Below are 24,465 nucleotides of genomic sequence, written 5' to 3'. Positions count from 1 at the left end.
TGAAATTGGAAAAGCTGGAGCCGTGTGTGTCCACAGCTGTAATGGGAGCAAGATTCTCTAGAGGAATAAATTTGCAGCCTGGGGGGCTACAAAACCCACTCCTTGGGCATCTTGTTATGTGAGGAAAGGAAAACATGATATTGTTGCTTTTTTTTTCATGCTCATAAAGATATGAGGCAAAATGGAGCTTTCATTCTCATGAAGCCTCAACAGGACTAAACTACAAATGTTAATTAAAATTGCAGCTCTGCAGGGAGCATAAGTCAGGCAGTTGGAGTGAGGGTTGAATGATTAATCAGTGGGGTTTTATATCTGCTACTTGCTGTGCAAAGGGTGGTCACTGCTGCCTGTGTGTTTGAGAAAAACTCCTAAATGTGGGGATCACTGTCTCTTGAGAAAGGTGCTGGCATTGCCACTGGAGCCATGAATTGAAAGGGTTTGTGCAGGGCTCAGTCACAGTTCTGCTGCTCTCGATGTCATTAGAGTTGGCTGCTTCCTTCCTTCTGTTATCCAGCTGATGGAACATCTGCCTGGCTGAGTCCAAACCGCACTGCTGGCAATCTGTGTCCTGTTAGTCCAGGCAATGGGAAAAAGGGCATCTCATTCCTCACAGCAGCAGCTCTCCCTTGCAGCAAGGCTGCAGTGGCAGTGATCAGTAGCTGTTTTGTGACAGGCTTTATCTGCTGGAGGCCTCTGATAAAGAGCAATAGACAGGTCTCAGGGAGCCTTTGCTATTGATTGAAACCTCGGTGCCCCGCAGGGTGAGAAGGATTCCTGCCCTGCTCTGTAAATGTTCTGAACCAGGTTAGATTCTGCATTAACTGGGGGAAGTGTGTGGTGTGTGACTGTCTTTACAGACCCCTTGGCAAAGGGAATGCCCAAATCCACAGATCCACAGCCCAGAGTGTATGACCTGCATGCTGAGCCATGTGAAAGCCACCATGGACTCCACCTTTCCATCCTCAGCACATCTGTCTGCTTTGCTCACTTCAGCGACTGAACTCTCTGCCTCTGGTCGTGCAAGGATCTTCCTGCTGCCTTCAGACGTGAAAGAACCAGAGGCAATGGGGCTCTCCCTTTCACCTTGAAATGTTCAAGGAGCTTTGTTTCCAGAAAAAGGAAAACAAATTGAAGATGTGTTAGACATAAAAATATTTGGCATTTAAAAACAGTGAAATGGAATTGTTCTGATCATTTTATGTCTGATCACAGTTGTAAATACACACAAAAATAATTTAGTTTAATTCTGCTTCTTATAGCAAGTCAATGTACATAACACACAATAGCCAGATAGTGGAGGATTCTACATTGCTTCCAATATTTGTGATGTTTAGGCAGATAAATACCTTGTGGTAATGCAGATATTTCATTTTACTTTCCAGTGGTGTTTCAGATTTTATCTCTTGCTGAAACAAGTTATTTAATGAAGCTGAACTACTTTTGGAGTAAAACATCCATTACTCGCTCGTTTCCTCTCTAGTCAGATGTGTAAAACCTAAGTAAACTTGAATTACTTTCTAAAGACCATGCAGGCTCTTTCCATGCTGATTTGTTCTGCTTCTCTTACTTTCAAATGGCCTTTTAATTGGCCATTAAAGTAGGAAATTATGGCTGATTAGGATCAATCCAAATGCAAAATTTTGGATGGACTGGCTATTTGAATACCATTCTTTTAGATCCCCGTGTCACTTCTGCTTTGTCAGCTAAAGGTCACTTTTAGCTGCATTGGCAGGTTGCTTCAGTAACCTTTGCCCTTCAGTTCTCGACCCTAAATGTGCCACAGCCATGTTTGGTGGCAGCAAAGGGGACCAGTTGCAATAAGGAGCGTCAGAGAAAGTTAGTTTCCCAGTTCATAGCAAACTGTGCAGCTACACCCAGGCTAAGCTTTAGACTTCATTTCAGATGAAAATTACTTCCAATGACCTCCAAGAGGAAGAACAGTTTATCAATGATCTTCCTCTCTCTTGAGCAAAGCCATTGTAAAACTTCCTACATGGCTGTCACCAATGTTAAGGACTGAGTCTGGGGGGTCTTCTGAGAAAGGAGGCAAGATATCATTGCACTTTTTAAAACCCAGGTGATGTAATTCCATGTACTAAACAGATTTTGGAGGAGTTGCATGAAAATTTTATTTTTTCTAAGATATCTCTCCAGAGTTTTAGGCCTACGGTACAAGCTGGAGTGAAAGGTTGCATATCTGTTGACTCAGATGAATGGTTTTGCTTTCCAGAAGCTGAGGATATGTCTGTGTGCAAAATATTAACAGTCTTAAATGATCAGGAAACTTTGTACTAGTTTTTGGGTTTACATTTGTTCAGACTGTTTCATAAAGGGCTTCATGGTTTCAGTCCTTCCTGCAGTATCATCATAATCAAAGGTGATGACAGCAGGTCAATAAGCACTCATGGGCTGAATTTGATAATCATTTACATGTCTTAACAATTTATACAGTTCTGTTGGTGCCTTGGAGTTCTTAGTAGTGATAAGCAGCAGTGTAGCATGAAATATACAACAGCAAGAAAACCATGAGTCTTCCTTAACTCCCTTTCTACCTCTTTTACTTCACAATATGGGAAATTGTTGTAATGCGTTCAGTACACACTCATTTTTCTCTGATCTTCATCAAGTATTTGAAGCCCAAATAAATAAGGAAAAAAAAAAAAAAGGCACAACTACCCAAAGTGGGAATTCCCCAGACAGGGATTCTTACCTTTCACATCCTTCAGTTTCAACAGGGCTGAGCCACCCAGAGCTAACCTGTGTAGGGACAATCTGTCCCTGTAGGCTGCTCTGATTATTGGCATCACATAAACCATAACAACTCTCCCACAGGTTCTCAGTCAAGCCTAACTGATTCTAGCTAAGAGAAACATCACTTAGATGGTCATAAGCATAATAAATACCTTTAGTGATGTAATTTATTATCATCTTCATGACTAGAAGACTTTGGAGTATCAATTTTATGACAAAACAGGATTATTAGCATAGGTGTTTTTGAGAAAAATCTGCCTTTAAGCAAAGGTACAATCACATTTCTGAGGTGGTTTAACTTCAAGGGAAAGGAGGCATTCAGTGTCTCACCAAACAGACAGGCAGAGCTAAACCCCTTTCATACCTCTCCTTCTTACTTCTGACTCCCAAAAAATCATCACCTCAGCACCCCTGGCTCAGTGTCCCTCTTAACAATGCACCTCCAGTGAAAGTTAGACCTCTGTGGGACAAATTCATCCCAGATTTCACTCAGTGAAATTGTTCTGGGGTCAGGTTTGTTTTAATGGGCCTGTATTGGTCTTGTTGCCAAAGTCTTTGCAAATCCTGGCTTCCTATTATGCTCTTCAGGGTGATTTTGTGGAAATTGTCACTATATCAGGCTGAGTAACACCACCTGATTAATTCTATCCAGACGTACAGGACCACACGTCCAAGTATGCACTTTTGGAAGTTTGAAGTATTTCTGGTATAGCTTCTTCGACTGTTCTCTGTCCTATTAAAGGAAAAATATTTCCAGTGAAGTTGGAACTTGTCATAAAGACAGCATTATTTAGTCACTGTCAGGAAAAGAATACAGGTAAATGCTCTAAGGATACCACATTTAACTGAGAAGCTGATGGTCTAGAGTCACCCTCCTCTAGAAAAGCTTCCCTTATGGTTTCCAGGAACACGTTATGTAAACAAAGTCCAGGGGCATTATTCCCTAGGTCAAGCTGGAAATCAAAATATAATTTGTTGGCAACGAAACTTGCAATTATTCATTTCTGTTGCAGGACGAAGATCTGCTCAAAACATAAGAAAAAAAACGTAAGAAAAGCACAGCTTTTGTTGGTTTAGTGCTGGAGAAGCACAGTACCAAATATGATCCCATAAAATCAGTAAGGTTTCTTCTATAGCAGAATTATGAAGGATTTCATAGCACACAGAAAAGATGGGGTGGATGAAATACCTCTAAAACATGAAATAATGGCTTGCAGTGATGACCAAAAAAAAAAAAAAAAGCATTTAGGCTATTTGAAGCTGGTGGGAATTGTGTGAGCTTTAGAGCAGACCTAACCAGAAGGTATCATTTGACTGTGCAAGCTCCAAGTCGATTCCAGGCTCAGTATTGCTCTCTGGAATGCACTGACTGATAGCAATAGCTAAGGAAGCATTAGATAACAGAATGGTGAGAGATATTTGAAATTGGTTGTCTGGCTGTGCTCCTTGGAAAGAACCAGCAACAACACACACCAATTACAGTAGCAAAAATCTCCCCAGTGTGTTGACCTTCCTTAGCAGAGCAGTTTTAGAAGCAGAACTCCTCTGAAGTGGATCATTTGGAAAATCTGTGAGTCTCTGATGCACTTGAATCCTACAAATTCACTGAGGACTGTGGTATCAGGGAAGAGGCTCAGTGAGTGCTTGTCCCATCCTATGACATCCTGTCAGTGGGTGCGCGCAGCGGGAGCTGTGGAATCTCAATTCTGCACTCATTCACAGCCCGGGGAGAAATATTGTCACCTCCATGCCTCTTGGATTGCAGAAGCAGCTGGGAAGCAGAGCAGTCCCTGACATATGGTGGAGTAACCTCTCCTTCTTAGGCAGGTTGTTTAACTGGTGCTGTGCTGATAAGGCTCTTTATAGAACAAGCTCATGCTCGAGTAACTGCGTATCGCAGTGTCCTGTGTCTTCACTTCTGCCTTCCCTCATTCTCCTGACATATTCTTCTCCACCAGAAGCAAGAGAAAAGGCTGGACTGCTCTGCTGGCTCTCTGCCATGGGTAAAATAATTTTCTTTTCTCTGTCACTTCTGGGATGACTGGCAGGAACCACAGCAGAAACCAGAAACCGGTGGCATTAGCGCTGACATCTCCAGCCCTGCCTGGAACCTCACTGCCCTCAGAGTATTTGCAGCCTCTGTAATTCTCCCACCTCTGACTTCAGAGAAAAGAGGGGAAGACTGACAGATGTCTTCACAAAAGTAATATTAGATCACACTCATGTAATCTCAACTCCAAAATCTGCAGGAGGTCCCAAAGACAGCCCAAAGGAAGTAGAAAATCTTCAATGTTTCTGTGGTATTTCTCTTTCCTTCAGTGACTCGTACAACCAAAGCTTCCACCGTCATATTCCAAAGATATTCCATAACTGAGAAAATGTCTCTTCATCTTAAACACTTCCAGTTTATCACATTTTTGACCCTCACTCAGCCTTGAGTGACTCACCTATATAATTCTTCCTTTGATCTCCACCATCAAGTAGCCTGCTTGGTGACCAACTTTGACTCATGGGTGGTTCTTGCCCTATTTCCTCACCATTTTTTGTCATCACCTTCCTTAGTTTCTTTTCAGTTGGTTTCAATGATGTCATTATCCAGTAGGGTACAAGCTCTCTGTCCCTTTGTGGTGTGTTCCAGGATCTCTGGATGTTTGACTTTTAATTATAGCTAATTTTATTCTTCCAAAACACATTCACTTCATTATTATCAAAATCCGGACTTCTCGTTCTGCAGAAATTGCACTGGGACATTGAAAAGTGCCGTGGAAATAAATGATCCATTGCAACAGGTGAAAATGCTTTTGCAATTGTGCACTGTTTGGTTAGGAGGTATTTTTGTTCTATAAGACTTTCTGCCTGGGTTTTCGGCTGTTTTTCCTATCCTCATAAAAGCAGAAAATCTGACATTACCAGGTTTCCTTGTTGCAGCAAGCAGGTCCAGCACTGGAAGTGAATGTGGGATTTACCCTATAATACATTTGTTCTGCAAGCATATACTTTTTCCTGCAAATGCATTTGTAGGAACATGCAAAGGGATGTGCCTTTCTATTGAACTTTGATAAAACATGCCAATAAATGATAACGTCCAGTGACACAGACAGGAACTGAAATTAAAATAATGTGTCGCAACTCTTGTATTTTGAATTCAGTGACATTCACTAGCTCATTCATCTCTAGCTAAAAATAAGTTATCTTTAGTTTCTAGCTAAAATAAGTTACCTGAATCTGAGTTAATCATCTAGGCTTTTTTTTTCCTTTACAGAGGCAATAAGAAATGAATACTTCCAGAGTATATTCAACCCATATTTCTTCAGCAGCTGTTTTGTGATAGGATTGGCACCATTCAGCCTAGTTAAGTGTTTGCAGACACTTACCTCTCTCAGGGACTACAGGAGAACTTGGACAAATTTTTTAGGTTGGAACCTTCCCCTAACAAGAGAGGCCATTCCAAAAAATTAGTTTAGTGCTTAATTTTTGTTTTAATTTGATTAGACATGAACCCTTTACCATCAGCCTGTGCAACATCAGCAAAAGCAACAATGAAAATAATTTTTCAAGGCTGTCCATCAATTCTTGGGAAATTCTCCTTTACAGCCAGCTTTTTCACTGATTTGAAATATCATGTAGTACAAGTGATTTGTCCTTTCTGCCTCAATTTTTGATCCATACAGAGATGAATGAACAAGTTCCAAGCATCAATTCCTTACTGCTTGAAAGAAGCCTGAACTTCTTGATGAAGAAAATAAAACTTGCGATTATGATTACTGTTCCCACTGCAGTACAGCAGAAGCAGTGGTCATAAACCAGCTTCTATTCACTGAGATGCACAGAAAAATTGAGCTAAAGGAGCCCTTCAGATTAATTTCAGACCATAACCTCTGCGTGTGTGGTGGGTGCTCAGTACCTTGAAGAATGCCAGGATGAGTTACATGCACAACTGCTGTGGGGCCCAGGGTTGCAGGGCAGGAACTGCCTTTGTAGCAGCCATGTAATAACATTGCAGAGGAAAAAAAGAATTAGGGACTTGCATGCCTTAGTATTATTTACTGGGCTTATAATACTGTGAACTTCCGTGATGTAAGGAAGACCAGAATTGGTAGGAAAGCCCACACATGATTTGGAGGATGCAGCAGGAGACACCTGAATGAAAAGTGGTCTTAATCCTTATTAATTATTCAGCAATCATGTAGGGGAAAACTAGGGTCTTTTCTAGGTGTTACAAGCTGATCACCAAAAAATGCCCAAAACTAATCGAAAGCTGTAGCTGCTTTTGAAGGGATTGATGAGATTCAATCCCTTGCTCCCAGTGAGTTTGTTATGCAAGAACTTGATCATCCAAACGCGGACTGATCGATGCCATTAACTCCAGTTAAATACACCTGAAGTTGCACATGAAAATAAGGGCAAGACATCATCCTACAATACGTCCTCTGTATTTCTGTGTGGTTTGTCTATGCGCTCATCCTCACTGAGCTAAGATTGTTCATGAAGAAAAGATTTTTGTGGGAGTGTTTGTAGGAGGGAGATGCAAGTGCAGGGACAAAAGGATGAAAGCAAACAAGAAGCAAAATAAAAAAACAGTATGTGGAAGCTGACCGAAGCCTTGTGTTTCAGAGAAGATGGTGGGGTTATGTCTTGTTGAATTGTCATTTAATGTCCTGGGGGGTGTGGAATATCTTTATGAAATTACCAGTTTTCTTTTTGGGAATCTGAAAAATTCCTTCAATGATCACTTTGGATGTACAGCAGAAGAGTCGGCAGCAATCCCTTTAAATATGCCTGAGATACAAATACGGTGGAAAACCCCCAAAATATGTGTGTCTTCCTCTTTCCAGGGGCACTGGCTGAGCGAGCTCTCTGGGAGGAGCCCGCGTGGAAAAAATCCATGCGCAGACCAGAAGAAAATTTCTGTTTGAAGCTTAAATCGGGCGATGCAGTTTGACTTCACCCAGGATTTGTTCCCCCCAGTCTCTTTGTAAGAAGTGGGGACAAACAGGAGCTGGAGAGCGCCCCCAGAGCGGCTTCCCCGAGGCGAGGCAGCCGCATCCCAGGGGCCAGGCTCCATCTAGTGACCCGGCCAGGGATGGCCGGGCCGGGATCCAGCCGGGAGCCGCGCCGGGACAGCCGCAGCCGCCGGTACCTGGCCGGGCCGGGCTGTACCCGTGCCGGGAACCGGGAGCGGCGGTCCCGCTCCCCTGGAGAGGCGAGCCCAGGTTTAGGCAGCAACTCTTTTGATTTCTGCAAAGGGAAATGAAACACAGGACGGGCCAGGCCGAAGGCAGGGGCTGAGCCGCGGCGGGGAGCGGGGCAGCCTCCTGCCACTGGGTGGGCTGGGTACACACACGCCCACCCGCGCTCCCCGTCCCACATCGGGGCTGCGGGACGCGCAGTGCCCCGGGAGCGCGGCCGGAGCCGGGCAGGAGCAGAGAGCTCGGAGATGCGGAGGAAGCGACTTTAGGGTGTCGCCCGCTTAATATTTTCGGGGGGAGTGACCGAATGCGGCTATGAAATGGGCTCTATATGGGATGCGGCCGGATCGATGGAGCTGATAAGGGCGAGCTATAAAAGGCTGGGGGGCGGCTGCGACCGCGCTACAGCCCCGAGGCGCCGCGCCGGGATGGGGCTGCGCCCCGCCGCGCTGGCGCTGCTCGCTCTGGCGGCCGCCGCCGCCTCCGCGCTGCCGCTGCCGCTGCCCGACGCCGGCCCGCACCTCAACTACGGCTGGGGAGAGCCCATCCGGCTGCGGCACCTCTACACCGCCAGCAAGCACGGCCTCTTCAGCTGCTTCCTGCGCATCGGCGCCGACGGCCGGGTGGACGCGGCCGGCAGCCAGAGCCCGCAGAGTGAGTGGCGGCGGCGGCGGGGATGGGGACGGGGATGGGGATGGGGCCGCGGGGGTGACACTGCTGTCCCTTCTCTCTGTCTGCCCGCAGGTCTGCTGGAGATCCGCGCCGTGGCCGTGCGCACCGTGGCCATCAAGGGCGTGCAGAGCTCCCGGTACCTGTGCATGGACGAGGCGGGGCGGCTGCACGGGCAGGTGAGACCCGCGATGCTGCCCCCGGGGGGATTTTCCACTCTGTGCTCTAATAATGGGGTAACAAACCTTCCAGGTGTCCGCCACCGACCCTGCCCCACCGCCTGTTCTCCCTAGGAGCTGCGGTTCTCGTCACCGTCACTGCCCGAAAGGCTGTGGGGATTGTTAGAAGGCAGAAAGGAAACGTCCTTTAGAGAGTAAATGATGTTTTCCGCGTCCCCCGCCAAAATATACCGAAAGTACAGCCCAGGGCAAAATTGCATGTAGGTTTAAAATTCTCATCGGTGGGAGACTGTGATTCGGCTGCAGGAATAGATTAAGCTCTGCCGTAGAATATGAGTAATTTCTCACTGTTCAGGTCAGGTATTCTGGGAAAAAAAAAGTTAAAAAGAGATTGCTCCTTTGGAGAAGAGGTGCAGCCAGCTGCCTGCCAGGCATACAACTCCCAGGAACATGGGTTGCTATCTCTCAGGAAGTTGCAGACAGGAGAAGGATTTGGAGGGGGAAAGGATGCTTCTCCACTGCCACACTTCTGCCCTGCTATAACAGCACAGCTGCGGGACTCTGAGGGGCTGGGGACTTATGTGCCCCTCTGATGCCACTAGATCAGCTTTTTCACTACTCATTGACATAAACTCTAGTTTTTAAAGCATGTGAATGCATTCTTGACTCTAGAGTTTGACAGGTGCAGTTCAGATTTAGTCTGTACATAAGCCTGAGTTTCACAGAGCGATGGCTTTTCTTGATGCCACAGTAAAGATACAGCTTGATTCTTTTTTCATTACTCCAGCAAAATTTCTGCTGATTTTAATCAGGAAAGGACTTGGCCCATTCTTAAAATTCCCAGTATCTTTAATAACAGCAACACTGATGTTCTGAATGTGGATAAAATTAAGAATGTGGAACACATTAAGCTTTTCTTTCTGAATTTCATTGCTTTTCTGGGCTCAAATCAGTCGAGGCTGAGATGAAGTACATAGGTTCAGATGATATGGTAGGTCAATTATTAGCTTAATGTATATCCAAAACAAATCAGAGCCTGGATTCTGCTCCCGTTGGAGCTACCAGCTGAACTTGAGCAATCAGAGAATTTTAAAATGGCTTTCCTACAGCACCATTTTGAAGGCATACACATTGACTGGAACAGCATTTGTTGGTGTAGTGCATTAGATTCAGGCTGGAGTTTTATTCTGAAAACACAACAGCTGTGCTGTCCCATCTCCGTGCTGGGGACACCTGCTGTCACCTCTGTGCTCACAGCCCATGCAGGCAGCTCTGCAGGTAAATCTCAGCCTTATCAGCACCACGCTCAGGACTGAGAGAACAAAAGGGCAGACACGGTGTCTGGGGGCTGAACCTGTGCTCCTGCAACTTGGCCTGTTTTGACACTGGAAAACTGATGACTGGGGTTGGTTTTTGAATGTGCTGTGTGCTGTAGTCAGTAGTTTAGGGGAAATGATGAATCTACTGACATACTGTGATTCCTCCTGTGAAAAAAATCCCTCCTAATCACTCCTGTGGAGGAAAAAAAAATCTGGAAATACTTAAAAAGTCTGTTTGGTACTTGTTTAAAAAAACAGACTAGAGACTATCCCAATGTAGTGAAGAGGGAAAGGTATAGCTGAGACACAGGGACTCAATCAATATCTGTTGTTTGTAGTGTGCACTTCTTGAGCAAGAATCTTTTTTATTTCATCATCCTTTTTAGTGAGGCTGAGCACTCATAAAGACAGCCAACAATCCAGCCCCAATTTTTTGTCATATACACATATTTTTCTGAGATATAATATGTGCGTGGAAGGATAAATATTGCACCATTTTATTTGAAGAAAACTTTTTTTTTAAATTACTTTATTAATTTAAAACATGCTTTTGAAAGATAACCACATGCAAGCCCCTAATTTTACTCTGTGTTACTGAGAGTGTCTGAGAAAGGCCCAAAAGTATTAAATATGCTCTCTGTTCAGACAGAGAATTCAGAACATTCATGTAAGGACACTTCTGTCTCTGCAGACTGAGACATAATCAGCAATTCTCTTTTATTGACCAAGGTTCAATCACCTGCAGTAGCTGAGACTGAAATAGCAACAGAGTTGTAAGTAACACAACTCAAATGCTGGTGTAAAGATCTAGAGAGGTCTGACCTGGTGATATGGGTTCAAGATACAATTGTAATATATTATTTATATATATATATAAGATGTTACAGGTATATAATATCTGTACAGGCCATTGCAAATGTAATCCTACAAATTCATACCTAAGAAAATACATTCTTCTGTACCAAGTCCTAACTTGTGCTGGTATTAGTTCAACAGTTCTCATGTTCTCATGTTAACAGGAAAATGACACTTTGTGAAAGGGTTCTTGGCAATTTCTCAGTAAATTCTGAGTGGAATTGTTTTACTGATTGGTCACATTGCCTTTCTACAGACCTGATCTTGAAGCCCTTGCACAGGCAAATCTCTAACAGAGCAGGAGTTATATACTTGGATTAGGATTTATGGCTGCAATTAAGGACAATTCATCTAAATCTGCTCTGGCATCTGAGACTTCTTTCCCAGTGCTCAGACAGGATAAGTGTGGTGGCTGTGGAGAAGCACATCCCAGGATTCAAAGCTTATATAATGGGATGAACATGGAAAGAACTTCAGGGGTTCTGGAATGGAATGGAATGGAATGGAATGGAATGGAATGGAATGGAATGGAATAGAATAGAATAGAATAGAATAGAATAGAATAGAATAGAATAGAATAGAATAGAACAGAACAGAACAGAATAGGGATTTGGAAAGCCAGGATACCACCACTGAGGGACTAGGACTTTTCCCATCCAAAGTTTGTTTTGTGGTTGAATACAGCCAGCCTGATGGGCATATTTGTCATTCTCACTATTCCTTGCTTTTCAGCTCAGGTATTCCACTGAAGACTGTTCCTTTGAGGAGGAGATTCGCCCTGATGGCTACAACGTGTATAGATCCAAAAAACATGGAATATCAGTGTCTTTGAGCAGTGCCAAACAAAGACAGCAGTTCAAGGGGAAAGATTTCCTTCCCCTGTCTCACTTCTTGCCCATGATCAACACGGTACCCATGGAGTCAGCAGACTTTGGTGAATACGGTGATTACAGCCAGGCCTTCGAGCCAGAGGCGTTCTCCTCGCCCCTGGAGACGGACAGCATGGATCCCTTTGGCATCGCCTCCAAACTGTCCCCAGTGAAGAGCCCCAGCTTCCAGAATTGACTGTGCTCCCACACACGTTTTCACAGAAATATTGAAGAGGACTGTAGGGTTTGTAGCTGTCTGTGTAGTGATATTTGGGAACTTTTTTGTGTGTTTGAGTATGGAGCCAGCCTTGTCCTTGTTGTACCTGTAAGAGATGAGTGCCTGTTCTATAGTCTAAAGAATTGCCTGTCCATAGTTTTGTTTGGAAAAGGAGGACTAAATGTGAAAAGTTTAGCAGCCTTATCAGAATTCCTCCATAGGTGGTGATAAAATAACTGTAATTTTTCTACACCAGCTTCACTCCTACATACATTCACTTGCTATAGCTGCTCATACAAGCAAATGCAGAAAACCTTTTCCTCTTCAGAGATCTAAACTCAAACACTTGGACCAAAACTAGATGAAGAAAAACATCCTACCAGATGTAACTTGAGTTAATGCTGCTTCTTAAAAGGCTGCTAACAACATTCTGGGCAAAACTTTCTATGGAAAGCATACTACTGAAAAAAACAAATCTGCTTGTATATTGTGCTTTTTCTTCCCTTAGAAAATAAGAGAAGAAAGGGAAAAAATTCTCCCTTCCCTTACTGCTAAGAAGTACTTTGGGAAACTTGATCGTTGATTTCTTTTGTAGGCTAAATTATGTTCTCTGTGGCATCAGAATCACCCAGCAGAGAGTTCTCATCAAAATCAGTGAGGATTCAGTGTGTGGACGGAAGAGTGCCCAGGGGCACTCCAATTGATGTTCACCAGGTAGGGAATGAGCAGCTCAAATGAATGTTTAAATGAAGATTGTGTTGTATATAAGTATGTATATGTCATTAGCAAACAGAGAAAAACACTGATGTATAGGTCAAATCAGTTGTAAAATAGGTTTTTGTGTTCAGCCTTTAAGCACCAGGAATTCTTTCAAGTCACTTCCAGCCTTGATTCAGCATCCATGGGAATCAGTGGAGAGATGGTTTAGTGAGTGAAAAGCTGCAGAACTGGGTCAGGATTCTCCTTGCGAGAAGGGATTGTGAAGACCTCTGGCCAAGGCACCCAATGTCTTCAAGTTCTGCTCTCCCTCTGAAAAGATTCAGTGAAGGAATAGCCAAGGTGAAGCCAAAGGAAAAAAAAATAAATAAAGATTGTTTCCAAATGTTCATTTATAAGAGATATTTCTGTACCAAAAAAAAAAAAAAAAAAAAGAAAAGGAAAGGAAAAAAAAAAAGCTTTACTGGAAATACCGGTGTTCTTCTGACCTAGCACTTCATTGCCAATGCAATATTTATAATTAATTTATTGAATACGTACATCTGTTTATTTTGTTACTGTTATTTATGCTCAAAATTCTATTTATGTACTTCTGAATTTGGGTTTTTTAGTTGTAACAAATCTCGTGCAGTTTTGTAATCAACAGAATTTTAGCCAACAATAGCCCATTTTTAGCCAATTTTTAAATAGCTGTAATTTTAGGCAATTTTTAAATTTCTGTGCATTATCATTAGTGTAATGTGTACATTTGCAATAAAAGAGAAAATAATCTTCAACACTGAAATCTGCTTGACTCTTCTGTCTCTTCTCCCCAAGTGCCTTATCCACACATCTTTTAAATACCTCCAGAGATGGTGACTCAACCACTTCCCTTGACAAAAAAAAATCCTGTGGGTAGAAGGTTGGTCCCATTTAAAAATCGGAACCATTCTAACCAGTGCTGCCAGGGAGAAAAATGGTGAGTTTTGCCTGAAAAAGATGTCAGTTTCTGGCAGGAAAAGAGCCTGAATGTTTCCATTTGGAAATGCTGTGAGACACAGGAACAGCAGATTTCTTGGCTGGCAAACATCTCCCATGGTGTTTTCCCATTCTCTTTTGTGCTGAGCCACTGCCACACATCCGGAGGGTTCCTAGTCCTCGTTCGCTGGAAGAGGTAGTTCTGATTTTCAGGTTGTTTTATTCCAAAACTTTTCAGATTTCAGGGGGTTTCATTTCCAGTTTTGATCAGTCGCTATATTTTCTTTAAATGCCTTTCAAAACCTTCTTAAAAAAACCCAAAACAACAACAACAAAACAACAAAACCAGAAAACAAAATAATATAAGAATGAACTTTTAAAGTTTGGGCAAGAAAAGAAAAATCACTTTTCTGCTAAAAAATTGCACAGATTTGACAGGAAACACGGCAAATAATGGAGTTTGGAGGGTACACAGTTTAATTGACCCAGTGAGAGATTTTTTAAGTGGGTGTAACATTGTGAATATTTCTCAAGGGTGCAAAGACAGGCAACCTTATATTTTGGGACTATAATCTTGAGCTCTCTCGTGACCCTATTTGCTGACACCTTTGGCTTACATTCTTTCAGCGGCAGCACGACAATTTTTCCTGCAACAGCATGGTTAGAGGTTGGTTCAATATTTATTCAGACAGAGGGAAGAATGCCAGGAGCTAGATTAACCCATACCACTTCCTGGAGAGCTTCAGTTTTCGTTGGAGTTTTCCCATCCCAGCTCTGACCAAACCTGGCGGTTTTGCTTATAAAATCTGACAAGTTTTCGGCTTGAGGTGGGAGGATTGCTGAGAAACGCTTCCCCTGCCCTGCGACACCTGACTCGGGCAGGAACCGGGTGTGCAAAACCTCCCAAAAAGCACCTTCGGTTCTGTGGGAATGTAAACACAGCAGCAGCACCCTTCAGCACATCCCATCCCCTGCCCATCAGGGCTCCCTCAAAGGCAGGGGGACAATGGAGGTGCTTTCATTTGCAACAGCACATTTTACAGCCCCGAAACGTTTTTAAAGCTCAGGTGTCAAATGTCTCCGTGGGAAGTCTCAGCTGGAAGCTGTGATGTGCAAATACGAGTTGCTAGAGGAGCGGGGAGGCTGCAGGGAAGGGGATACTGAGCGTCTTCATTTCCACTGGGAGGAAGTGTGAAAACCTATAAATCAATTCAAAGCCATAGTGTCCACTTTACCTCTGCTCAAATCACTGAAACCCTGTTGGTGGAAAATTTGGGGGCCACTCTTTCTTCTTTCTGCTCTGCCAGTGTACTTTTCATGCGAATAGGGAGCAACTTGATAAATTAAACAAAATTTCCCTTTTTTTCCTCAAAAATATACATATTCCAACACCAGTGTGGCAGGATAGTGTGACCACAGAAACATTTTATTAAGTATCTGGAAAATAGTGTAAGTTAACTTTAAAAGACGTGCTTGTAAATGAGTATAAATGTTTGCTTTGACTAGTGTTGATCTGTGAGTATTTTAACGGAGCAGCCTAGAAGGGCACACTACAGTTTGGGTGGGTATTAACACCAAAAATATTTATGTTTTAGAGTCACAGACTGGTTTGGGTTGGAAGGGACTTTAAAAATGATTTCATTCCAGGAGCAGGGACACCTTTCCAGGTTGCTCCGAGCCCCATCCAACCTGGCCTTGGACACTTCCCAGGGATGGCGCATCCACAGCTTCTCTGGGCAGCCTGTGCAAGGGCCGCACCGCCCTCACAGGGAACAATTGTGGACATATGCACCGAAAATACACTTCTTGAAAGCCACAGACACCAATATTACGTGAGAGGGATGTGCAAACTCTGTCATTCCGTGATCAGCGACAGGAGCCGAGAGAACGGCCTGGAGCTGCCTCAGGCTCAGGTTGGATACCGGCACAAGGCTCCTCACCCACAGCGAGCCCGGGCGCCGGACCCGCGCGGGCGGAACTCAGAGGGCGTGTGGACACCGCTTTGAGGCACAGGGTGGGATTTCTGGGAGGCGGGGTGGGATTTTTGGCACACTGGGCTGGATTTTTGGCGCACTGGGCGGGATTTTTGGCACACTGGGCGGGATTTTTGGCGCACAGAGCTTTCCCCATGGACGGCCGGGGCCGAGATCTGTGGCGGCGCTCGGGCGCCCCCTGGTGGCCAGACGCCATCGTGGCCCATGTGGGCGTTTCTTACCACGAGAGGGGGCGTGGTCTGTGATTGTAAGCCACGCCCCCTCCCGCGCGCCGTCCGTTCCCGGCGTGCCTCGCGCCGTCATGGCGGATCTGTTGGATGGGATCGTGATGGCCGAGCAGAGGTGAGGGCGCAGAGCCAGCCCGGAGCGGCCTCACAGGGGCTTCTCTACAGCGCGGGGCTTCCCCGGGACTCCGCTTCCCTCTGGGAGCTGCCAGGGGAGCGTCAGGGAAAGAAGGGCGAGCGCTGAGCCCAAGGAGGAGGGCGGGGAAAATTCGCCTCCCTGCGCGTTCTGAGGGAGCGAGCGGCGCGAACGGCCTGGGGCTGAGGCGGGGGAGGTTTGGGTTGGACATCAGGGAAGGGTTCTTCATCCAGGGGGTGGTCGGACGCTGGAACAGGCTGCCAGGGGAATTGGTGTCAGCACAGAGTGGGACCCACGCCGGCAGGCCGGGCTGATGGGCTGAGACCAGCGGGGTGGGGGTCAGCAAGGCCGAGTGCTGGGTCCTTGGGTCGCTTCAACCTTCTGGAGCTTTCCAGGGTAGCGGGAGAGTCCCTGAAAAGCATCCCAGAGGGAAAGGGCCTGGGCGTGCTGGCCGGGAGCTGCTGAACACGAGCCCAGGTGTGCCCAGGTGGCCAAGAAGGACAATGGCATCTTGTCATTGTCAGCAGGACCAGGGCAGTGACCATCCCCCTGTTCTGGGCACCGCTGAGGCCCCACCTTGAATCGTGGGTGCCACACTACAAGAAAGACTTTGAGGTGCTGGAAAGTGTCCAGAGAAGGGAATTGAGCTGGGGCAGGCTCTGGAGCACAGGTTGGATGAGAAGCAGCTGAGGGAGCTGGGGGGGCTCAGCCTGGAGAAAAGGAAGCTCAGAGGGAATCTCCTCTCTCTCTACAACTCCCTGACAGGAGCCTGCCATGTGTGGCCAGACTTTACTCTCTGGTAACAAATGACAGGACAAAAAAAGAAGTGGCCTTGAGCTGCACCAGAGGAGGTTTAAGTTGGACATAAGGAGGAATTTCTTCATGGAAAAGGTTACCAGGCCTTGGAAGGGGCTGCCCAGGGAGCTGCTGGAGTCACCACTTCTGGAGGTGCCCAAGGAGCAGCTGGATGTGACATTTAGATCTTTGGGCTGGTTGACACAGTGATGATCATTCACAGGTTGGACTGGATGATCTCAGAGGTCTTTCCCAACCAAAAAAAGCTTGTGATTCTGGGATTTAAATAGATTTTATGTGGTATTTCTGAGCTTTGGAGGCAACGCACGTCTCTGTTGCCCGGGGCCACTCGTGTGCGGTGTGACTGGACAGGAGATTAACCAAGCTGTGGTTCTGCTCTCCCAGGTTCCACAGAGAGATTAACCAAGCTGTGGTTCTGCACTTCCAGGTTCCATGGGGAGATTAACCAAGCTGTGATTGTGCACTGGCAGGTTCCATGGGGAAATTAACCAAGCTGTGTTTCTGCTCTGCCAGGTTCCACGGGGAGGGCTACCAGGAGGGGCTTGCAGAGGGCAGCCACGCTGGCATGGCTGAGGGCAGGAGGCACGGAGCACTGCACGGAGCCAGGATGGGCTCAGAGGTAAGCAGGGAAAGTCTTCAGCGCTGCAATCTTCCTGCCCTTAGAAAATGACAGCCACACAGAAATTTCCAGGCTGAGGCCTGCTGTGTTTCACTGCTCTGTGTCCAGGAGGACTCATAAAGCTGCTTTAAAGGTGCTGTTTTGAGCTGGAGACGTCAGTAGATGCGCTTGTGTTTTCTCAGCTTATTTGCTGTATGGAGCTTTGGCAGTCTTTTTTCCCAGATTTATGGCTAAAGGTCCCCCTGGCTCCCAATACCATCTCCTGTGGCCCAGCATAAGGAAAAGCATGGAATCTGGAGCCACACAGATCTGTGTGTCTCCTGCACTCTGTTAATTGTGATGCTGTGAGGGTTTGTGGCACTGCTCCTCTTCTGCACACCTGGATCAATAACCATTCCCAGGAATTCAGGGGCTGGACACTGCTGGGGAGGCACCTCAGCTTGTCCCATATGTCCACTCCAGTTTGTCACAGGATGAGAATGCCAAGCAGCAGCCTCCAGAGCTGGTTGGTTTGTACAAAATGGTCCTGGACAGACCATAGGAGAGAATTGCTGTGATCTCCTCATACTGGGAAAGCTCCAGAGGGAGGCAGGATTGGACACATCAAGTGAGAGGGTGGCTTGGGTAACCTTGTACTTGTCAGCCTTTCCAGCTTGGAAAGGGGTACAGTTTGTGTACCCAGGGTTTAGTTTCCCAAAGAGTGAGATAGAGTGTAGTGCTTTATTTTTGTTCCACTGTCTATGCTCTGTGTCCTTTGGGGTTTTTTCTTTCCCTCATGACTCTTTAAAATTAATTTTAGATTGGCTGCTACCTTGGGTTTGCACTGACGTGGCACTGTCTGCTCCAGAAATGCACAGATCCAAAGAACAGGTGAGGTGAAAAAGGCTTAAAGGCATTTCACTGTGACTTCCATTCTTCTCTTCACATCTTTTTGTTCTGTCCCATTTTGATTAATCTGTCTGCCAGAACTGCCTTTTTGGTTGCATTTCTTTTTTTTGCCCAGTTATCTAATCAGTATCTTTGTTGATTCTTTAATATTTTTCAACTTTGGACTGGTAAGTTGAAATGGAAGCCTTACATCTGTCAGTTGTGCTTAATTCCCAATTTGGAGTAATTCCTAGTTTGGATAATTTCTTATTGAAGAATATGGAACACACCTGACAATGGGCTGAAAGTTGAATTAAAGAAGGATGGAGGGCTGGGTTTTGTGCTCTGGATTATTATTTATCAGTGTAATTTTCATAGTGATAGATTGAAAAAATTCCTGTGTGAGGATCATTGGGTTTTCTTTTAATTAGATTCATTTTGTTTTTTCTAGCAAAAAGCTAAGGGCTCTGGATTCATTAATAGGGATGATTCAGAAATTCCCATATGAAGACCCCACTTATGATAAGCTGCAAGAAGATCTGGAAAAAATCAGAGGAAAATTTAAACAGGTTTGTAGGATTAAGTTGTAATTTTAGCACATAAATTAATTTTTGAAGATACTTTGTTTCTCAAGCCACTCCAAAGTTTTGTGGAGCAGTTATGATTCCCATTCTGCAATCATGGGAAAATACTTGAATACAAGTGAAAGCCCTTGATAGCTGAAAATTTCCCAAGCAATAACAAATGCAAAATAAAGGGAAAAAAATCTTTAAAAAGCAAGTTGGAAATAATCTTTGGCAATTTGAATTACAAGTGGGATCAGAAGAAGATAAATGGATGAATTGGGAGTTTTGTTGAACATTGTTCTTGAAAAACAGACCCTTTGAAACACTTCTGTGTATTCCTTTTTAGGTTTGTTCAATGCTAAATATTCAGTCTGATTTTAGACTTGGTAATGAGAGATCTTCACTGACATTTTGAATGCAAGAGATGAAGATAATCGTGGATGACCAAAGAAAAAAACATGAAAAGAGCAGAACTGAAAAAGTGTCTATCTACTTTTATATTAAAAAAAATCAAAATAGTGGAGAGATGTTAAAAGGGAAGTGAAAAATCACTGGATTTGCAGTATTATTTAACATTTATTATCTCCAAGTTTTATTTAGGATATTACACACACTAGTGTGTAAATCTGTTAAATAGAAATATTTGTTTTAATTCTTTGCTAGTCTTTTACTGATAATTCCTCAAAAGGAAAATAAGCATTTGCACAGTTTCCTTGTTTAAAGGATGTCTGTTACTTAAAAATCTGTGTATGCAGATCATTCAGTTTACACCATGTGTACATGCTGTGAGTGAAGGAAAATAAAATCAATTCCCTGCAGACTTTGCAGCTGGAAACATTTTTGTGGGGAGAAGATGGAATGACAAAGGAGGTCAGAATGCAGAGGACAAGGATGAAGGTACCTGCTCAGAATATGGAATTTGCACCTGGATTTTCCAATAGTTTTGCAGACTGATGGGGGAAAGGGAGCAAACTCCACAAAATCTAACCCTTCCCTACAAGTCACCAGTTTAAATGGTGGATGAGATGAACATGGCTGCCAGGAGTTCTCATTGACTGTATTTATCAGTACCTCTCACACAGACCAGCTTTTTACATGCCAGCCTTGAAAAGTGACCACTTCAGTCTCATTCCAAATCACTGGATGCTGCCAGCTGTGTTAGCTGAGAGGAGTGCCTGGAAGAGGCTTTGCCTTGGGCTGCTGGATGTCTCTGCATTCCAGTGAGGAATTCCAGAATTCCTTTCACCACCTGTACTCTGTGTGTGTCTGACTCTGCCTTCGTGGCACGGTTCAGCCTTGTGATTTTGATATGAAATTTGAAAATCAGAGACAGATTTGAGGTTTTTGGTTTGTTGAACTGTCTTAGATGTGAATTTTGATAGCCACAGGCAGTGTCAGAGCCATCTAGTGGATGTGTGGGATTGTAGGAGCTCACAAGTACTTGTGTAGGTGAAGTGGTTAAAATAGACAGTACAGAACGTACACACTCATGATAATTCTAATTTTGTGGAGAATATCTTTGCAATGAAGTACCACTGAGGTAGGAATTAATTTTTACTTGTTTCCTCATGTGCTAAAATGTCTGTAAAAGTAAGGTCAGGGTTGTGAGAGGTCCAGGTGGAGCATTTGATTAATAGAAGTGTGTGATATGTGGGTGACAAGCCAAGGTGCTGCTCCAGAGATTGTATCAAACACAATTATTTTTGTTCAGCTCAGGAGAGAAAGGGTCTTTGGCAGTCAGGTGGTGACTGTTATTTGGAAAATTGGTTTGGTGTTTGGTGGCTAATTTTCTTGTTGCTTTAGTTCCATTTAAAAAAAAAATATAATAAATTATTATATAAATACATGTGTATATACTGAACTACAAGTATTGTATCAGCCAGGATTTCCAGCTGGGATATATCAAGTTTAGGGTTATCTATTAGGTCTTTATTTTTTTAATTAGGTCTTTAATTAAGTTTCATTTGTGTGGACACACTGATGGAGTCTCTTCTTCCATGAGTCTGTATTTTTCTGAATATCTGCTCTTTCACACCTTGTGTGGGCCTGATTTGGTTTATTAAATGAGGTACAGTTCAAAATTCTGTTGGATGTACAGTTGTATGCTTTCTTCAGTGCCGTTATTTTTTGTTTTCTGCAGTGATTTGTGGGGGTTTGTGTCACTTTCAGTGCTGTGGCAGTGGAACATTCCCAGCATTCTGTAGAGGTGTTTTTATGCCTGATTTACAGCTGAGGTTTTGGGTATGCTGATTTATAGCCCAGGTTACATCAAGAATATTCCTTTGTCTTAGGGTCACAAAGATATAGAAAAATATGCATCCTTGTACATTATGATACTGGTTATTAATAAAGCAGGACATTGAGATTGTGGCTTGGTGCTGATGGTCCAAGAAGTTTGAAATTTTGGAAAAGTAAGACTTCAGAATATATCTCTATATTCATTCACCAGCCCTGCTTACAGCTCAGTAGTTAAGGAGGAATGTTTGAAACATTTCACTCACCAATTTCTGACTTGCCTGGACTGAGTTCTAGCTTGTTTTGTCTCTTTGTGATCATCTCTCAGCGGAGCCTGTGGAATACGGAATTCTGTTAAAAGGTGCATATACAGCTCATTACTGCTAGGCTGCTGAAGTCATGGCAATCCAGGACAGTTGTAATTTTCCTTTCTTCAATGTGTGATGAGTGCAAGAAATAGTGAATTTTGAGGCATCAGCAGAGAGGTAAACTTTGAATACCATTTGGTAAAGTTCCCAAGCATAATTCTTGTTCTGTCTTCATTAAGCAATTTCCTTTCATTTCTTGTCAGCTGTACTAAAGGTGATAAATTCCAGCTTTGAGTGAATATCTATAATCAACAGAAATGAGTGAAATAAATCAGAAAAAAAAAAAAGAACCTGGATGTGCAATTGTTTGCTTCAAAACCAACCCTGTAGAGGTACACTGGCTCATTTGAACCCTGATCTATTTTTCTGAAACAAGGTTGTGATCATTTCCACGTGAGATTAAACTTGGAGTTTTAATTTTCCAGTAAATCAGTTTCAAGGTTTATGTAGGTTTTGGTTTTTGAAAAGATGCAAGAGAGAGTTTGAGCCTGCCCTGTATTTATGAATGCTTATTTACACTTTGGCTGGAAATGCAACTTCCTGCACTGGAATAAAGGGAAATCCATCTCTCAAAAGTCTGCCTGCACCCTAATATCCCACAGTGCTTTAGAGTAAGAACTTAATATTTCTGGTTTTGTTTTCTAATTCTTTCTATTCTTGGTGCCTTTTGAATAGTGCCCTTTGCAACTTCTTACAACCATGGCTTCTGGTCTAATTGCAGCTTAAAACTTCAGCTTTCATAGTTTGACAAGTAACCATAAAGATTCTCATTTTACAGTCTGCCAGAGTTGTTTTTTTAATGGATAAAGTTGTGACAGTACACATTCCCACAGAAGTGGATGTATCACCAAGGAAAAAGGGGATTTGGGAGGTGTGAGAGGAGTTCAGCAGGTTCCCAGTTGCAAGTTGTGGTGTCTGGGACTGATGTGTAAAGGCCAACTGGAGCAAAGCACTGCTGAAGCACTTCAGTGTGTCCCAGGGTTTGGAACTGCAGCACCAGCCTAGCCTGGGGTGATAATAAAAATAATAAAAGCTCTGTCTGCTGTTTTGTTGGCTTGCACAGTCAGTTCATTTGTAGCTAACCTGAATATCTCTTTGACATTACACTGGGAATGCTCCCACCTTAATCACTGGAGTGTTTATTCCATAAGTGTGGTAATTAAATGTTTTCAGCATTTTTGGTGCTAGAATTCTGCAGTACTACTTACCAAATGCTGCACTACTGTCTGGAAGGAGATGTGGTCACTAAGCTCATCTGAAATGTGGGAGACTGCCTAAATCCATGGAATATATGAAAAGTGAAAAAATCTCAGGCATTGTTTCACTTGATTCCAAAGCAGCTTGCTGCACAATGTTTTAAATTATTTTATCCTATTCTATAACTATAACTAACTGAGCACTAGTGCAGCATTCTGTGTATCTGGTTTTGGGGAGATTTCTGAATAGGAATAAGAAATGGCATAAAACTTTTGCCTTGGAAAAATTAGAAAGCTACACAGTTCTAGTTGTGCAGAATTTGTTAGGGTGACATCTGAAATAGTGGCCTCCTGTCTGATAGAATTTAACTGATACTTGTTCCTAATAAAATCACGGAGTTTTCTTTTAGCAAAATGTTCAGCAGAAAGGAGATTGATGCACAGTCTGGATTTAGGGACTGAATAATCAGACAGAACCAACTCATCATTTGTCACTGTTCCATTTCTGATTTTAACTCCCTGTTTTGCTTCTTTAGCTCAACACTTTTTAACTTTCAGCATCTTCAGGATTCTGGGGAATAATCGACACTATGTGGAATCTTTCTGGGTAGTAGGAACTGTGAGTCAGCAACCCTTTAATTTTTTTAGTTGCAGCAATTGTTCCAGCAGCAAGCTTTGCTGCTATTGTCCACTGTTTGTCCAGCTCACGTTTACTGGACTGTGGGAACGGATTAGGGTTTCATGGCTTTTTTTTTCTTCTTGCATAAACTCTTGATCAAAGACATTCCTTGGATGACAAAACACTGTATACTGTGTCACACAGCCCTGACCAGACTGCACGAACAGTAGTTTAAAAACACATGCCTACATTGTTCTCTAAACTGGCCAGCTTTTTTTTTTTTTGCAATGTATGTGCAGACATTGAATTTTTGAGACCCCCGTTTACCTCTGTTAAAAACACACACACATACAGAAGTTATTGTTAATAAGCACTTGAGAGTTTCTGAAATACAAGTTGAAAAGCAAATACTCTGAGACTAAGAACAGACAGAACAGAATGTCATTTCTTAGCAGAGCTAGGAGTTATATCTGTAGTGTATTTCCTTCCTGGGGAGACCTTGGTTGTGGGGCAGGTAGTGGAGTACACTGGAAACCTAAAGCCACATGGATTATGGCATCATTTTATGTGTCACAGCCAGAACACCTGAGTGGGGTAGAGAATGATTGGAGCACAGTTTGGGACTGCATTAACCCCCTTCACCATAAGTACATTGTTAGAACCACATTTTGAGAGCCTGGCTTATTATAGTTTTATGTCTCAGTCTTCTTTAAGTTCTCTTATGCATTAGGAGGCGGACAAATTTCAGAAAATTCCAGTAGCATCATTGTTCCTCAAACTAATGAGAAAGGAAAAAAGGTGTTAGCAAGCATGGAAACACTTTTTCAAGGAGCCTTGCCTTGTGATTTGCCTAAAATACTCCTTCAGCAGAAACATGGAGGAAGGAGATTCCTGAAGATATGTTGAGCAAGTTTACAGAGGGATTTAAAACCATGGGAGGGCTGAATTTTGGTGGTTGGAGAGCTGTTTGTGAAGGAGAGAAACCATGTTCCACAAACATGAGGCTTTGCATTGTCTGTCTCTGCAACACTGTTGAGCGCTGTCGTGCAGAAGTGAAGGCAGATGAAACTTCTTTCCCTGACATTGGAAAGTCATATCCATAA

At 43.6% G+C, this 24,465-nt stretch overlaps 2 protein-coding genes across 2 annotated transcripts; both read left to right on the top strand.

Annotated features, from left to right (window-relative positions):
- The first annotated feature begins 8,290 nt into the window (after positions 1-8,290).
- FGF19 (fibroblast growth factor 19) lies at positions 8,291-12,027 on the top strand. Its single transcript, XM_030948947.1, has 3 exons — positions 8,291-8,594; positions 8,685-8,788; positions 11,695-12,027. The coding sequence occupies exons 1-3, from the start codon at positions 8,291-8,293 to the stop codon at positions 12,025-12,027; spliced, it is 741 nt and encodes a 246-aa protein (XP_030804807.1).
- A 3,974-nt stretch (positions 12,028-16,001) lies between these two features.
- On the top strand, positions 16,002-21,025 carry LTO1 (LTO1 maturation factor of ABCE1). The gene is made up of 5 exons (XM_030949477.1): positions 16,002-16,058; positions 17,406-17,511; positions 18,311-18,381; positions 18,830-18,947; positions 19,291-21,025. Exons 1-5 carry the CDS (start codon positions 16,018-16,020, stop codon positions 19,357-19,359), a joined length of 405 nt encoding a protein of 134 aa, XP_030805337.1. The 5' UTR covers positions 16,002-16,017; the 3' UTR covers positions 19,360-21,025.
- The last annotated feature ends 3,440 nt before the right edge of the window (positions 21,026-24,465 follow it).

The sequence above is a fragment of the Camarhynchus parvulus genome, chromosome 5 (genome assembly GCF_901933205.1).
Source record: "Camarhynchus parvulus chromosome 5, STF_HiC, whole genome shotgun sequence".
Lineage (NCBI taxonomy): Eukaryota > Metazoa > Chordata > Aves > Passeriformes > Thraupidae > Camarhynchus > Camarhynchus parvulus.
This window is presented reverse-complemented; position numbering and strand designations above follow the sequence as displayed.

Excerpts from the sequence above, each read along its gene's own strand:
- LTO1 (XM_030949477.1), top strand. The coding sequence starts at position 16,018 with ATGGCGGATCTGTTGGATGGGATCGTGATGGCCGAGCAGAG. Across the intron at positions 16,059-17,405 it reads ATCGTGATGGCCGAGCAGAG|GTTCCACGGGGAGGGCTACC; the intron begins GTGAGGGCGCAG and ends CTGCTCTGCCAG. Across the intron at positions 17,512-18,310 it reads GAGCCAGGATGGGCTCAGAG|ATTGGCTGCTACCTTGGGTT; the intron begins GTAAGCAGGGAA and ends AATTAATTTTAG.
- FGF19 (XM_030948947.1), top strand. The coding sequence starts at position 8,291 with ATGGAGCTGATAAGGGCGAGCTATAAAAGGCTGGGGGGCGGCTGCGAC. Across the intron at positions 8,595-8,684 it reads CGGCAGCCAGAGCCCGCAGA|GTCTGCTGGAGATCCGCGCC; the intron begins GTGAGTGGCGGC and ends GTCTGCCCGCAG. Across the intron at positions 8,789-11,694 it reads CGGGGCGGCTGCACGGGCAG|CTCAGGTATTCCACTGAAGA; the intron begins GTGAGACCCGCG and ends CTTGCTTTTCAG.